This window comes from Dama dama, chromosome 21 (assembly GCF_033118175.1).
Source record: "Dama dama isolate Ldn47 chromosome 21, ASM3311817v1, whole genome shotgun sequence".
Classification (NCBI taxonomy): domain Eukaryota; kingdom Metazoa; phylum Chordata; class Mammalia; order Artiodactyla; family Cervidae; genus Dama; species Dama dama.
Genome location: NC_083701.1, coordinates 72,035,111 through 72,050,223, shown reverse-complemented (window position 1 = coordinate 72,050,223; position 15,113 = coordinate 72,035,111). Strand labels below are relative to the sequence as shown.

The window sequence follows — 15,113 nt, the reverse complement described above, 5'->3', positions numbered from 1 at the left end:
AAAAATCTACTACATGGCCTTAAATTCCAGGACTCAAGGAGATATGCAGATGACACCACCCTTTTGGCAGAAAGTGAAGAAGAACTAAAGAGCCTCTTGATGAAAGTGAAAGAGGAGAGTGAAAACGTTGGCTTAAATCTCAACTTTCAGAAAACTAAGATCATGACATCTGGTCCCATCACTTCATGGCAAATAGATGGGGAAACAACGGAAACAGTGACCGACTTTACATTTTGGGGCTCCAAAATCACTGCAGATGGGGACTGCAGCCATGAAATTAAAAGACACTTACTCCTTGGAAGGAAAGCTCTGACCAACCTAGACAGCATATTAAAAAGCAGAGACATTACTTTGCCAACAAAGGTCTGTCTAGTCAAGGCTATGGTTTTTCCAGTGGTCATGTATGGATGTGAGAGTTGAACTATAAAGAAAGCAAAGCACTGAAGAATTGATGATTTTGAACTGTGGTGTTGGAAAAGACTTGAGAGTACCTTGGACAGCAAGGAGATCCAACCAGTCCATCCTAAAGGAAATCAGTCCTGAATATTCATTGGAAGGACTGATGTTGAAGCTGAAACTCCAAAACTTTGGCCACCTAATGCAAAGAACTGAGTCAATGGAAAAGACCCTGATGCTGGGAAAGATTGAAGGCAGGAGGAGAAGTGGATGGCAGAGGATGAGATGGTTGGATGGGATCACCAATTCAATAGACATGAATTTGAGCAAGCTCCGGGACAAGGAGGCCTGGTGTGCTGCAGTCCATGGACTCACAATGAGTTGGACACGATTGAGCGACTGAACTGAACAAGGAGATATATGCTACTCTTTTCTAGCTTACACATAAGGAAATTATTTTAAAAACCCAAATAACATTTGCCTTTTTCCATTTTTTTCTTCTTTTCATTTTAAGCATTATTCCAATTTCTAAATAACATCCATTCTCTGAATCCTTCATAATAATCAAACTTAATGCTTAAGAATTTTTTTCTGAATATGAGGTTTAGTATCACACAAATAAAATTTAAATATTAACATTAGGAAAATAAAATGTTGGTTTTGACTTATTGATTGTTAATGCTTATATAGATACAGTTGTCTAACTTTTTTTTTTGGAAGGTCTCATTTGACCATTGTCATGTTTTCTATGTACTTTCCTCTTGTCTACCGAGAAACATTTTCATGATTTTGATAAGTTTTTCACTAGTGACTCATAAAATAACTTTACCATTCATTTTATTTAACAATTACAAACTAAAGCAGAATCTTCATGATGTTACATGGTTCAGAAAGTAGAAATGAGAAAAGAATCAATTTTCATTATATTTCATCAAATACTTAATTTCTACGCTCTTTATATAGAAACTAATTGACTACAGAGGTGACTGTCTAAAGATGTCCATTCCATGAAAATGAGTGGAATAGGTAACATATTACATGGATAAATCAGCTAACCAGCTTTTATAAACATAATAGTGTCATGCAACAACGAAAGCACAATTTTTACTTTTTAAGAAAGACATCACTTTCCTGATAAGCATTATACATTTGTCCTCTTCTATTCTGTTGCCAGTAATAATGTAAACACTGGGGTTACCAGGCTTAAAAACACCATTCTCATTTATAATGCATTGTAGAAGTACTTAAGCAAATCACTCTTTCCTTTTTTTAAAGTCTCCAAACCAACTGAGATGTCTTGCAAATGCTAATGTCTAGAAGGCTATCCAGCTCTATGAAGCTGAAGTCTCTGGAACTAAGAACTGAGACGTCTTACTTCCCAGGACTCTCTTAATCACTAAATTTGAAGGACATTTCACTAGACTATAATAAACAGTCAAGGGCAGGGGATCTACATACTCCCAGTACCTGTACAATTCCTAGCATTTAAAAGATGCTTAATAAACAGGTGAATAGAGACATTTTTAATGAAAACATATTTTCATTATATTCTATAAGATCTAGATATACTCAGCTAACAAATATTAAGCATTAATGATGGACTTATGAAAATTTTAATGGCTTTTATATATGAGTATTTCATTAATCATACTCTCAACCAAAAATTATATTTCTTAGGTAAGTACTGATTCTGACTTATCTCCCTGAAAGTATTATGAGAACAAATAATATTTAATTATTAAATATTAATAAATATATTTAATGTGGGATGTGACTACACTTACATTTAACTAAAGAAAAGATTTAAGCAAACACTCCACGAGGAAAAATCATTTTAAAATGGATAGTAGGATAAAAGTTTACAATTTGTATTTATACTGATATGTTATCGGGATAAGGTATATTTTCAATGAAGATATATTCTCTAGAATTACTTCCACAATACACAAAATTAGAAGATAAAAACAGTCATGTTTTTTTCAACATTCAAACTTATTAATGTGAATCTCCATTTTAAGTTCTGCACATGTTGGATCAGTAAAAATTTTCTCAGTGAAGCACTGCATATTCCAAAGGACAAGGGTTTTAGGGATGAGTATTAATTTGGTTCCTATGCTCAAAGATGTCTCTGCTAAGTTCCTTATGTATTTCTTTAGCTTTTTCCCATTTCATATAATTTTTTCTTATGCTCCAATTATTTATTTACTCATTCCATCCTGATCCATTTTCCTACAATATTTTTAAGCTTTTATAATATGCTAAGAGATATATGAAAAACATCTGGATAAAAAGATAAGACAAGCTCTTGAAGAGCTCCCAGTCTAAGTTAATACAGCATGATAGAAAAAAAAAAATACAGTATAATTGGTTAAGTATTCTCACATCTCCATATAGCCATCTTGTCATCATTTCTAACTTTACATGTAATTTAAAAATTATGATTTTCCATCCCCGAATTTGCAACAATTCCTCTGACAACTTATCTCAGCCAAAAGTCTTTATAAATGTCTAAGTCAGATATCCAGGTAACATCTTCCACAGATCTCTTCTCACCTCCAATCAGTCATCATGTAGTCTCTTCTGCCTCCAAAACTTCTCTGTATCTCTTACCAGCGCCTCCTCACTCCTAAAGATAAATCTTTTCAAAGCACTGATGTGTTTCCTACATGTTCTGAGTACAAAATGCTTTTACAGACAGACTCTTACTCAGGCATACTCAGCAAGGGTAAGCCTTGTTCCCTTAATTCCCAAAATCCACACAAGTTCCTATAGAACTGTATCACTGATCCTGCTCTTGACGCCAACTGTCTTGCTGTTCACACTGTTAGCTGAAACCAGGGTAGGCAAGGCAAGAGCTGAGAGGACGGAAGGAGACGTGAGGAGCCACAGGAACTGCAGACACGTGTATTCGCTCCTGGCTGACCCAGCGGCCATAACGCAGCCTCTCTGCTGGTTGCTGCCGCAGCTGTAGCAGCAGCCACAACATAACCATAATGGAGCCATAACACGGCCACGACAGCAGCTCAGGAAAACAGCCAGGACGCCACCCCAGCGTAGCCCCAGTGCTAGCAGCCAGGGCCTTCCTGGGGAAGCTCTCCCAGGCCTATCGCACAAAGCAGCTCATGAGCAAATGAGTACATCGTGAGCAAGCAAGTACCTCGTGACCAAGTGAGTACCTCATGATGAAGTACCACGTGACCAAGCGAGTACCACGTGACCAAGTGAGTACCTCCTGACCAAGTACCTTGTGATGAAGTACCACGTGACCAAGCGAGTACCACGTGACCAAGTGAGTACCTCCTGACCAAGTACCTTGTGATGAAGTACCACGTGACCAAGCGAGTACCACGTGACCAAGTGAGTACCTCCTGACCAAGTACCTTGTGATGAAGTACCACGTGACCAAGCGAGTACCACGTGACCAAGTGAGTACCTCCTGACCAAGTACCTTGTGATGAAGTACCACGTGACCAAGCGAGTACCACGTGACCAAGTGAGTACCTCCTGACCAAGTACCTTGTGATGAAGTACCACGTGACCAAGCGAGTACCACGTGACCAAGCAAGTCCCTCATGACCAAGTGACTACCTCGTGATGACGTACCACATGACCAGGCGAGTACCCTCATGACCAAATGAGTACCTCGGGACGAAGCGAGTACCTCGTGACCAAGCAAGTACCTCCTGATGCGCATGCCCAGTGCTATAAGTGATCTCAGCTATTACATAAACATTATTTACAAAACGTGGGGCCAGAGTGAGAGGCTGTGGGGCAAGACCGCCTGACTATGTCATCTTGGCTAATTTGCTCTTTCCCTACAAGAACCAAATCTCTTTCTGCCTTTGTATACAGTGACTTCTGTCTGGAATGCTTTTTCCGCCTTGTTGACACTGACAATCCTGATCTTCCTTCATTATTTAATTTCCACAGGTACAGGTTACCATCTCAACACAGCATGTATTACAGTGTATGATCAAGGTGTACATGCTGTCTCTGTCTCTCACCAGCCTGTGCATCTAGCCAGAGAGCACTGTATGGAGCCCGGACCCAGTGACCTTTCCAATGAGGAACATGAAGGAAATGAATGAGGAACATGAGAAACATGAAGCAAATGAATGGTCTTCATGTAATTTTTTTTTGCACATAATGACCCACCCCCTACTAGCCTAAATGTTTCTTAAGGACTTTGTAGCTCCTAGTTCTGTGCCTTCAACAAATGCTTCTATAGATGGATATTATGTGGAAACTTTTATATATGATTAAATCATAAACTAGGTGATTTAAGTGTAAGAAATAAACACAAGAACAGGCATAATGTAATATTAACTAATAATTTAACTCAAAGAACACTTAATGGGCATTGGTCAAAATAATTCTATGTTAACCTCACCAATATATGTATCTAAATATTCTGTCACAGAAATATTAACAGGTATTAACTATCAAAATATGTCAAGTCTCCAAAATATGATCAGAGCATATGGTGACACTAAATGTGACATGCAGTGTGTGAGTGAAAACTGTCCTCAGGATTTTTATGTGATTCCAACTGTTTATTCATTAATTATATAAGCATTTGTTTCCCTTACAGTTGTTAAGTTCTCCATGACATAAAGAGTGGTCAGTGTTTATTATAACTTATCAGTGAATTAAATGCTGTCTAACACTAAAGGCAAAATTAGCATATAAATGTTGCTCTTCAGGTAAAGTCTGGTGATCCACTTCTAATTACCACACACCAAAATGTTAGTTGTATTCACATATCAATTTGCTAAATCCCATATTTACCTATACAGAAGAATGCAAAACTGCATGCAAAAAGTAAAATTGGTGGATTGTCTCACCTAAGGTAATAGCTTCATCATATGAAAAGAAAAGGTGTTGAAGCGCATTTGTGTGTGTGTGTGTGTGTATTATTTTCAAGTAGCACTTGTTTGTGAAAGTATCATTACTAAGGCACTGCTCTTTTTCAGTGGGTCAACACACACACACCCCTGTTTCTCTGTTGATTTGCAAAGAATTTTAACTTGACATTCCAAAACAAACAAAGACATGGGGAATGAGCACTGGGCTGAGGGTGCTAGCCTGCAAGAGAGACATTTTGTAAAACCAAGGTATAAATGATGGCATCACCCAATTTTCATAAATATAATACTGTTATTTAGTATTGATTTAACTGTTTAGAACCCAGAACGCTTTTCAACTAGTTCGGCAGATCATTAATATCATCATTTAAATTAATTCAACTTAAAAATTAAAATAATTAAAATCAATTTTCTTGTGAAGAGTTACATTATATAAGTTGAAAGCAGTAATTCTAGAGCCAAACTACCAAGGTCTCCCTTCCAGCTCCACTGATTCACAAGCACTGTGCTATTATTAGTCAACCTACAGTTTCTTTCTATCCTTTAGTTTCCTCTTCTTTGAAATGAAACAATTGTACTATTAATGAGTTAATGTGAGAATTAAACTATTTAAATCATATGACGTACTTAGAACAGTTCCTGGCACATAGTAATGTTATTATTATTAACTAATAATTATAATACTTAATACTATTTTACAAATATCAGGAAGTGGTTGTACTTCTTCTACTACAGGAAGTAGTAGAGGCAGCAGTATGCAGATATCTATGTTTCTACATTTTTCAATTCACTTTGACTTGCATGTTGACCTAAGTGAAAGTTGCTCAGTCATGTCTGACTCTTTGCAACCCATGGAATTTTCCAGGCCAGAATACTGGAGTGGGTAGCCTTTCCCTTCTCCAGGGGATCTTCCCAATTCAGGGATCAGACCCAGGTCTCCCACATTACAGGTGGATTCTTCACCAGCTGAGCCACAAGGGAAGCCCTAAAACACTCTGTTATTCAAGACAGGGATAATCCTAGTATTTTGATAACAAACATAACTACAGATACATTATCCTCTTTTATATAAATATATATCCTGGTTTTATATAAATATATAACCACAAGCTTCTAAACAAATTTGCAGTAATGCTAAAAAAACAGTGAGTTGGGCATTTATGTCAACATACGGGCTACCCATTGTATGATTCCAAGAGGTTCCTTCAAGTTGTAGTCCATGTCCCTGATCCCCTAGTGAGCTGCAGAAAGGCACCTCCTCAATAGAATAAGATGTGAATGCTGCCCTTTGGGGTTGAGGTTGTGGCACACAGTGGCTTTGTGCACATATAGCTAACTTTACCAAGAGAAAAAAATGTCAAAAATATGTATTTTGTCCATTATGCATTAGTAATCTCTGAAAAGTATTCATCAGCATAATATATTAAACAGGTTCCTATCCTCCAAACTTTTCCAAGTTCTAGTGAAAGATAAGGATAATATCTACTATCAAAGTTGACCAAGAAATCTTTCTAGAAATTTAAAAAACTTGCTTATTTTTATTGCCTTAAAAATTCTTAGGCTTTGCTTGTATTCATAGAGCCAAGTTCAACAATCACAAAGGAGATTTTTCAAAAGTAAATTAACTTAGGGCTCAAAATGTAGATAGACTGACAGCTCACTCTAGTCCAGGATCTCTTTTTTTCTATCAACTCATTAGCTGCCTGCATGGACACACATGTTATTCAAAAGATGAAACTGCAAAGTTAAACTACTTAAAAACCCAAGCACAGAGAATAAATGTACTAAGACCCCATGATCTGCAATGTGAACAAAAGCTCTGTTAATAGTGTCAGCTCTTATTTAAGCTTTCACACCTCACCTTTAACTGGGCTCTAATGACCCTTCATTTAGCTATCAACCAACCCTCTGTAGTTACCAAAATGTGCATTGACTCAAGCTATAATGTTATAACTTTGAGTACCATTGCTATATTCAAAAATAATAAGGAAAAAACTGTAAATACTGATAGATCTAACCTTTACATCCAAATTAAAAATGAAGAGTCTTAATAATTTAGACAAAAAATAAAAATCATGAAACATGAACAAGTAAACCAAAAAACTTATGTTTCTTGATATATCTAAATAAATATTTGAATTCCAAAATCAAGAGTTCAAATATCACAACAGTTTCATGATAATTCTCTGAATAAAGCTATTTATTTCATCTTTAATTTTCAATTAAGACAAGTTTCTGGGCATGGTTTAAACAAATTAAACAGAATTACTGAGATTATTATATCTATACAAATGTATAGATATATATGTTTCTGTAAATATATATATATATATATATATGTATGTATGTGTATTCACACACACACACACACACACACACACACACACACACACTGTATATATGGAGAGATAAACAAAATGAAAGATCACCTTACAAATCCCATCTCAAGTATTCTTTAGGGGATAACATCGTACACATGAAAAGTTAAACTAAAATTTAAAAATACTATTAATATTATTAAAACACTTTAGACTCTTATCACCTTATTATATTTTGTGCTCTTGCAAAATACCTCATTTTATGTATAAAACAGAGTATTTCACTTATGGAATTTAACTAAGCTTGCTTACTAAAATTAGTTAAGCAACCAATAATTCAGAAAAACCATTGCAATATATGATAGTGAGCTCACTTTGGGATGGAGGCAATGTAAGTATTTATTACTATCTCTCCAGTACTAATGCTAATTAAGTCAAAAGCTATATATTGAAAACATACCACTTAAAGTAATAAACAAATTTGTTGTTTGAAAATGGTTAACTTCTTTAACATAATACAGGGATGATCATAATTGGCATCATCACTTTTAATTATCCAAGAATGATAGACTGAATCCATCAAATGTCTATCAAAAGAAAACAATTGACTGAAACAAGAGTCTAAAATTAGATAAAAACTTATGGAATCTGAAATAATAGAATGCAATTTCAGCATGGATTGTTACCACACATACATTTGATATTACAGAAGCTCAGAGAATTGCTTAAATTGTGTAATTACAAAAATGGTACATAATCTGAGCTGAGCAACAAATACCTCAAGACTGGGGGCTTCCCTGATAGCTCAGCTGGCAAAGAATCCGCCTGCAATGCGAGAGACCCGGGTTCAATCCCTGGGTCGGGAAGATCCCCTGGAGGCGGGCATGGCAACCCCCTCCAGTGTCCTTGCCTGGAGAATCCCATGGACAGAGGAGCCTGGCGGGCTGCAGTCCACGGGGTCGCAGAGTCGGACGTGACTGAGAGACTAAGGACAGCACAGGGGATTTATCAGAGGAAAGAACAGACGAGAGGCAAATGAAGCCACAGGGTTTCCAGCGTGAGTGACAATGAGGATGACGCTGAGGACAGAGCAGGCGTCACAGTCTAGGAAGGGGCGATGATGAGCATCTAACAGGGCTTTAATGGGTTCACTAGAAACAACCACCAGGCGTAACACTCCATGTAAAGGCAACGGTGCTTTTTCAATTCCAAATAATTGAGTTAGAATAACATTCCTTTAAAGAAAAAGACACCAAAAACAAACAAACAAAAGCAGAAAAACCAGTTGGTTTTAAATTTAAGGCTGCTTATTTAGTTGATCTTTCATTATAATGCTGTAACTCACAGAAATTTTACTTGAACGCCTACATGCTGACACCATTATTTCTCTTGGTCTGGAATCTGATCCACTGTATGCCAGAAAAAGACCCATGTCTTCCTCTACACCTCTGTATTTTTTACATCATCCTGACAAAGAAGAGTTACAAACTGTTCAGACCCCTTTCTACATGAAGGGTTCAGATAAATCCTACACACATTCCTCTTCCATTATCTCCTGACAAAGACCTTTTTTTAGCTACTTTAGAAAATCAAACCTATCCGCCTTGAGTCTTTTCAGTGATCAGCAGGGGCTCTCAAATGTGGGGGAGACACAAACGACACCTTTTATAGGACCCAGTTTTCTCATTTTAGTATCTGGTAATAGGCATAACTAAGATAATTTGTTTTCCAGGTCACAATTTATTGTTTTTAAAACTGAGCCATAATTTTCATAAAAAGTTATCAGCTTTGCATTAGGGAACAAGAAATCTTGTCCACAACACTTTTTAAATTGTTGGGATGAAAGAGTTCTGTATCATACACAGCAACAAAACACAGGACTTGCTGGAGATTTTGCTTAATAATCTAATAATATATTTATTTTGGATAAGAGGTATGTTATGACTAAAATGAAAATTTGATAGTATACTATTAAGAGAGAATTACAATGATAATAGGGCAGCAGTACCAAAATTCTATTTTGGTAGAAATAGAAATTCTATTTCAAAATTCTATTCCCAATATTGATAACAGGTTTCTTATTTCCAAAGAATGCATTATATTAATGCTTCATTCTGTTTTCACAGATGCAAATCAAAGTTAATATTTAAGTATCTCTTTCCAAATGTTAGGGGAGGTAATGTATTTATTTTTATCAAACTGCTTGCAAACTGTTTAAACTTTAACCATTTGTTATTTGTTTTCTTATTTTGATGAAACAAATAGTATGACTAACATCATACTTATACCATAAGTATTAGAAGCAAAATACAATTTTAAAATCATATATTAAATTAACTTAATATGTAAGAATTAATTATATATACCTGAGCCCAGACATTTTATGTATTTAAGAAAAACATGTCATTTCTCAAAGGTACACAGCATGGTATAGTGGGAAGTTCCCCAAGTAAATATCAAAAATTCTGGACTCTGAAACTAATTTGGACTTCACTTAGAATTTGACTTCCAGTTTTAAAAAAGTAGAGAGAGAAACGTATTCTTATCTTCCCTATTGTGTAGGGTTGATATATATTGATCATTATAAATGCTGAAGTATTTTGAGTATCAAGGACTCAATGGACACAAATAACTCTTCCCTGCACCGAAAGAATGAATCATCTCCTCCTTTGCTATCTAGAAACAGTGTTACGGAACTTACAGTGTACTTGTGGCAAAATAATTTGTGACTATGTCTAGCTATACAGTTGACTTGAAGTTCCTTTTATTTCTAATAGAAAAACTAAATTTTTATTGACTTTAACATCAATGAAAAATATGTTCAGACATAACTGTCAATAAACTACAGCATCATATTGTTATTGACAATTATTAATAACAACAAGGCAAACATTTTGGTGAATACAGAATATCATGAAAAAAATCACAGAATGCAAAATAACACTTTATTCCTTTTGTTTATCAGTATTTCCACAATTACTATATTATTTTACTCTCAATTTTTTTTCTCAATGTTTAAATAATGATTTTTATACCTTGCCCCCATATGCACATAATTCATTTTTTTCCCCCACTGAAAAAAAAACAACCAAGTATCCACAAACTTGTCTACCAGTTTTTTTAACCTAAGTTGTTTTTCAAATGTTAATCCTTTGGTTAACTTCTGTCTCATTGTCTCTGCTTTTCCTCATTTTATCCTCTGAAAAAAATGGAATCTTTGGAAAATCTTTATACTCATTATTAGAAGTCGTTCATGTTTTCTTTTCCTCTCCCATTGAAAAGGACCTTGGTAACTAAGGCACATTCTTCTTTGTGTTATAACACTGATCATAATGTTTTGCTACAAGATGTACTGTACTACTCAAGCAATTTTCTATATTTCTTTAATTTGTATCTTTCACTCAGAACATAACATGGAGCAGAGATAATAAAGATTCAATAAAGAATCAAGTATAAAATCAGTTGTGTTTGCTATATGATAAAAGCTGTATCTGTTTTGCTCTGATTTCTTTTAAGACAGCCAGATACAATATTTTATACTTTTGTGTTTTTATCACAACTACTCCTCGGTTGAAACAGTTATAAATACAGAACAGTATGTCCTTAATAAGTATTGGTTTTTAGCACAGAAATATCCTTAAGATATGATCTGCTGAACTGTCATTAAAATGAGTCACCAGTCTACATGAAACCAGACTTACCAAGATGATTACTTGTCTTATTTTCATGCTTCTTCATTTAACTTTTCCTCTGCCAAAACTAACATCTTATTTATTTTGGGGATGTTTTTACTCAGATAGTGGTATCAATTATTTCTCCAAAATCATCGTTTTATAAAATCCAAGAATATCTGTATTGAGTCTGTTGACTGATATGACTGTGCAAGTTAGAATTTATAAGCTCATCAGCAGTATAATCCTTATTCAAGATTTGTTCATTCTCTATACGTTCAGGTGTTTACTGGTTTCAGAAACCAGAATATCTACTACATTATTCTTGATGTCGTCTTGTTCAGGAATTATCCAACTGTGAATCTCCATAGAAATTATTTGTGGCAAATGTTGACTTGTATCTTCCAGAAGCTTTTCCTTCCACCACCGCCACTGATGCCCCTTGCATATCTCATGATGACTGTCATAGGCCATACTGAGTTGTGTGATTGACACCCCCCCCAAAAAAAAAAAAAATCACAGTGGCATTTTGACCTGGTTTATCTTTTCAAATTGGACTCTGTGAATGACTTGCTAAAACACATGTGGATCTACTATGAAATATGTGTGTTGTTTGCCCTTTCACACTGTATTTTCTTAACAAGTTGTGGGAACGGGCTATAAGGGTAGATTTTAAGAGACAGTAATTGCTGCAATTAAGTTCCTTTGAAGAAGAGACTAGGTTTTTTGAATCTCCATATGCCTCTTTCACAGATAAAATGCCCAGGAAAGAGTAACTGATTGAATAAATAAATGAACAAATGATTGCTAAAACAATAAATAAAATAGCAAATATTATTAAAGAGTAGAAATAAGCCCTTTGTTACTAAAAGATTGAAAGCACAGACTTTTCAGTGAAAACTCTTCCCTTGATTTCACTAGTGTGAGAACTGTCACTAACAGAAAGCTAGTAAACTATTGGCGGGCTCTCTGACTCTCTCCCCATCGAAAACAGAGCTCTCATTTGCTGTTTCTCATTTTCCCTGGTTTCAATATTTCGACCTTGGTCAATCTCCGGCTACTGTGATGACGTCCTTTAGGGAAAGAGACGTGCACACTCCGCTTCCTCCGGCCGCACGAGCCAGCGCCGGCGCATCACGCATCACCATTCTTGTAGTGGCTTCCGCTCTACATCTGTTTTGACTCCCACTGTTGGTATTTTCTTTCCTATTTGGAAAATGTATTGCTAAACTCCAGGTAAGTAAGCTTAATTTTGTGTGTGTTTGTTTGTTAATGAAATCTCAAGGGAGTTCGGAGTTAAAGTAGAGCTTAATAGATTCGTTGGATCAACTTAAGTTCCAAAGAAATGCACAAGAGACAAACCATTCCATTGGTGGCTGGTGAAGTTCCCTTAAGAGTTCTTCAGACTACTCAGTTTGGCTCAAGAACTGAGACAGAAAGAAGGCAGGTGCCCTTTACTTACTCAATTGTGTTTCGATCCACTTTTCCTGTCATGTTGATGCCGTAGAACTGCTGCATGGCGGCTAAGGCGGACTGCATGGTCTCCGCAGAGCGCAGCACCGACATCCTCGGGTCACTCGGTGGAAGGTAGCCGTACTTCTGTAACCAAACCTGCAATAACAAGCACAGTAACCTTCAGATCAACTTCACCATTTTACAGTATTTGTATGGTAATCTGTTTATGTCTATAGGTGACTAAACTTCATTTCCTCTTTAAGGGCATATCTTATTTAACTGCTTTGTCTTTATTAGCTTTAGGCTCTTTTTCATAATTTCAGGGCTTGTTACAGATCTAACAGATCCACAAACTCTAATTGTAAAGAAAAAGATTAATCATTTGTCACAAGCTTAGACAGTATAAGGTACTACAGTAGATAAGATCATTTCTGCCCTCGAGGAACTCAAGTTCCCAAAATGAAGATATTTTTTTCAACAGTATGACCCCACTGAGACGTCTATGCAGGAAGGGGAAGTTAACGTACATGTGCCACATCTAAAGTGTCAGTTTCCTGACCAATCAGAGCACTGACCACAGCTCCCATAAGCATCATCACATGTGACCAGTTATTCTATAATGACATTCAGGGTATGAATTCTATGCAACTGGTCTAGCCAAATGTAACTAGATATCTTCAAGAACAGAGGACTGTTTCTCATGTAAGGGATCTCCTTTCACTTATTTACCGTGGTTCACCTCAAACCAAATCAAGCAAGTGACCAAGCTTTTCATATACAGATGAAATCAGACTATTTTGTTAAGAGTATCTGGCTCTCTCCTTAAGGATTTCCTTATTCCAACTCTGCTCAGTTCTAGGGAAGAGAGATTTAGGGGGATAGTGAGAGGAAGATGTTGGTGTTGAGCCTGGTCATAATTACAGCCAAAAATCAGAGTCATTTCAGGTTAGATTTGTTTTAAATAACCAAAACTTGGGTTATTTGAGGGAGTTGGGGAGAATCTCTACCACGGAGCAGATGGTTTCTAGTCTTACAATTCCATGCGTTCATTTTAAATGCACAATTATATGCCCAGCCCATATCTTATCCCATTGTCTCTTATTTCAATCTTCCATAGAGCTCTAAGATTTCTTAAAGCGCAGTGAACTACCTGTCAAATGCAGAAAGGCCAAGTAATTCTGACTTTGAAACAGAATAAAAGTTTCTCTATTGAATGGAAGATATTCACCAGTATGTGTTTCCCTTCATACCTGAGCCTACTCATCATACAAATAATAATCCTATGAAATTGCAGCTTTCCCCCAATACCTGAGACAATTTCATTATGACCTTATGGAATTTATGACCTTAAAACACAAAAACTCTATTTTCTCACTGAAAATAAACAGTAATTATAGAAGTTAAATTTCACCAAAAGAACTCGATATTAAATACATCAAAGTCTTAACATGTAAAATATATGGTAGACTCTTTTGTGGTATGCCAAGAAATCAATCCCCCCAAAATACAGCACAGCCCCTTGAAAATAAGATAAAACACTTATTCTAAAACTATTTAAGAAATTACCAAATGCATCACTGTCAGAAAGGTTTATTGTTGAAACTCCATCTAGTAGATTCATCTGCCACATAGTGAAAACATGGGAAGACACTCTTCTCATCTAACCTATAGTGAATAGGCTGCCAGGGAAGACACATATTTAGTATCCTAGTCAACTGGAATAGTGCAGTATGAAACAGACCTTTTTCCCCCTGAATGAAGGAGAAAGACTTAACTGGCAAGATATTGTTTGCTAGGAAATTCAATATGATTGCCATTCAATTTCACCCAAATTAGAAGATTCCATCATGCTTTTTAACAGTACACATGCACAAATATTCTGAAATTGAACTCTTTATTTCCCCAAAACATTTTGTTTGCATCCATTCCTTATTCGCTATAGAGCTGACGTTGCTAGGTTACACATGGGTGCTAAGCTACTGGCAATCATGTTTATGAGAATTGCAAGAAGAAAATTGTTAATAAGCCCTATGATTTATATATAAATAGAGAAACTATAAAATGTATAAATTTAAGTGCACAGTGAAAAACAGCATGTTCTAAAATATACATATTTGATTTATGACTTAGCCTTTCAAACAAATGAGTTAGAATCACATAAAAAAATGAATGGTTATATTTCTCCAAGTTTTATATCATATCATTCATCACAAAAGGCTTTTTTTCCAAATGAACGAGATGTGAATAAATGTTTTTAATTGTAAAATATCAGAAAGGCTAGCTCTACCATTTTATGATCCTGGCTAACAAACCAATGTCAATAAGATGATGGGTCACTTTGAGTTGACCTGATCATTTTTAATATCATTGTTGTATGTTAGTCAAGAAATTTTCTCTGACATCAACAG

General features: G+C 35.7%; 1 protein-coding gene across 1 annotated transcript in view; it reads right to left on the bottom strand.

The window, feature by feature from the left end:
- The window catches only part of MMP16 (matrix metallopeptidase 16), a 386,139-nt gene that overhangs the window by 183,643 nt on the left and 187,383 nt on the right, over positions 1-15,113 (bottom strand). The window contains exon 2 of the mRNA XM_061123824.1: positions 12,713-12,861. Coding sequence (XP_060979807.1) covers positions 12,713-12,861 — 149 coding nt within the window. The remainder of the gene's footprint in view (positions 1-12,712; positions 12,862-15,113) is intronic.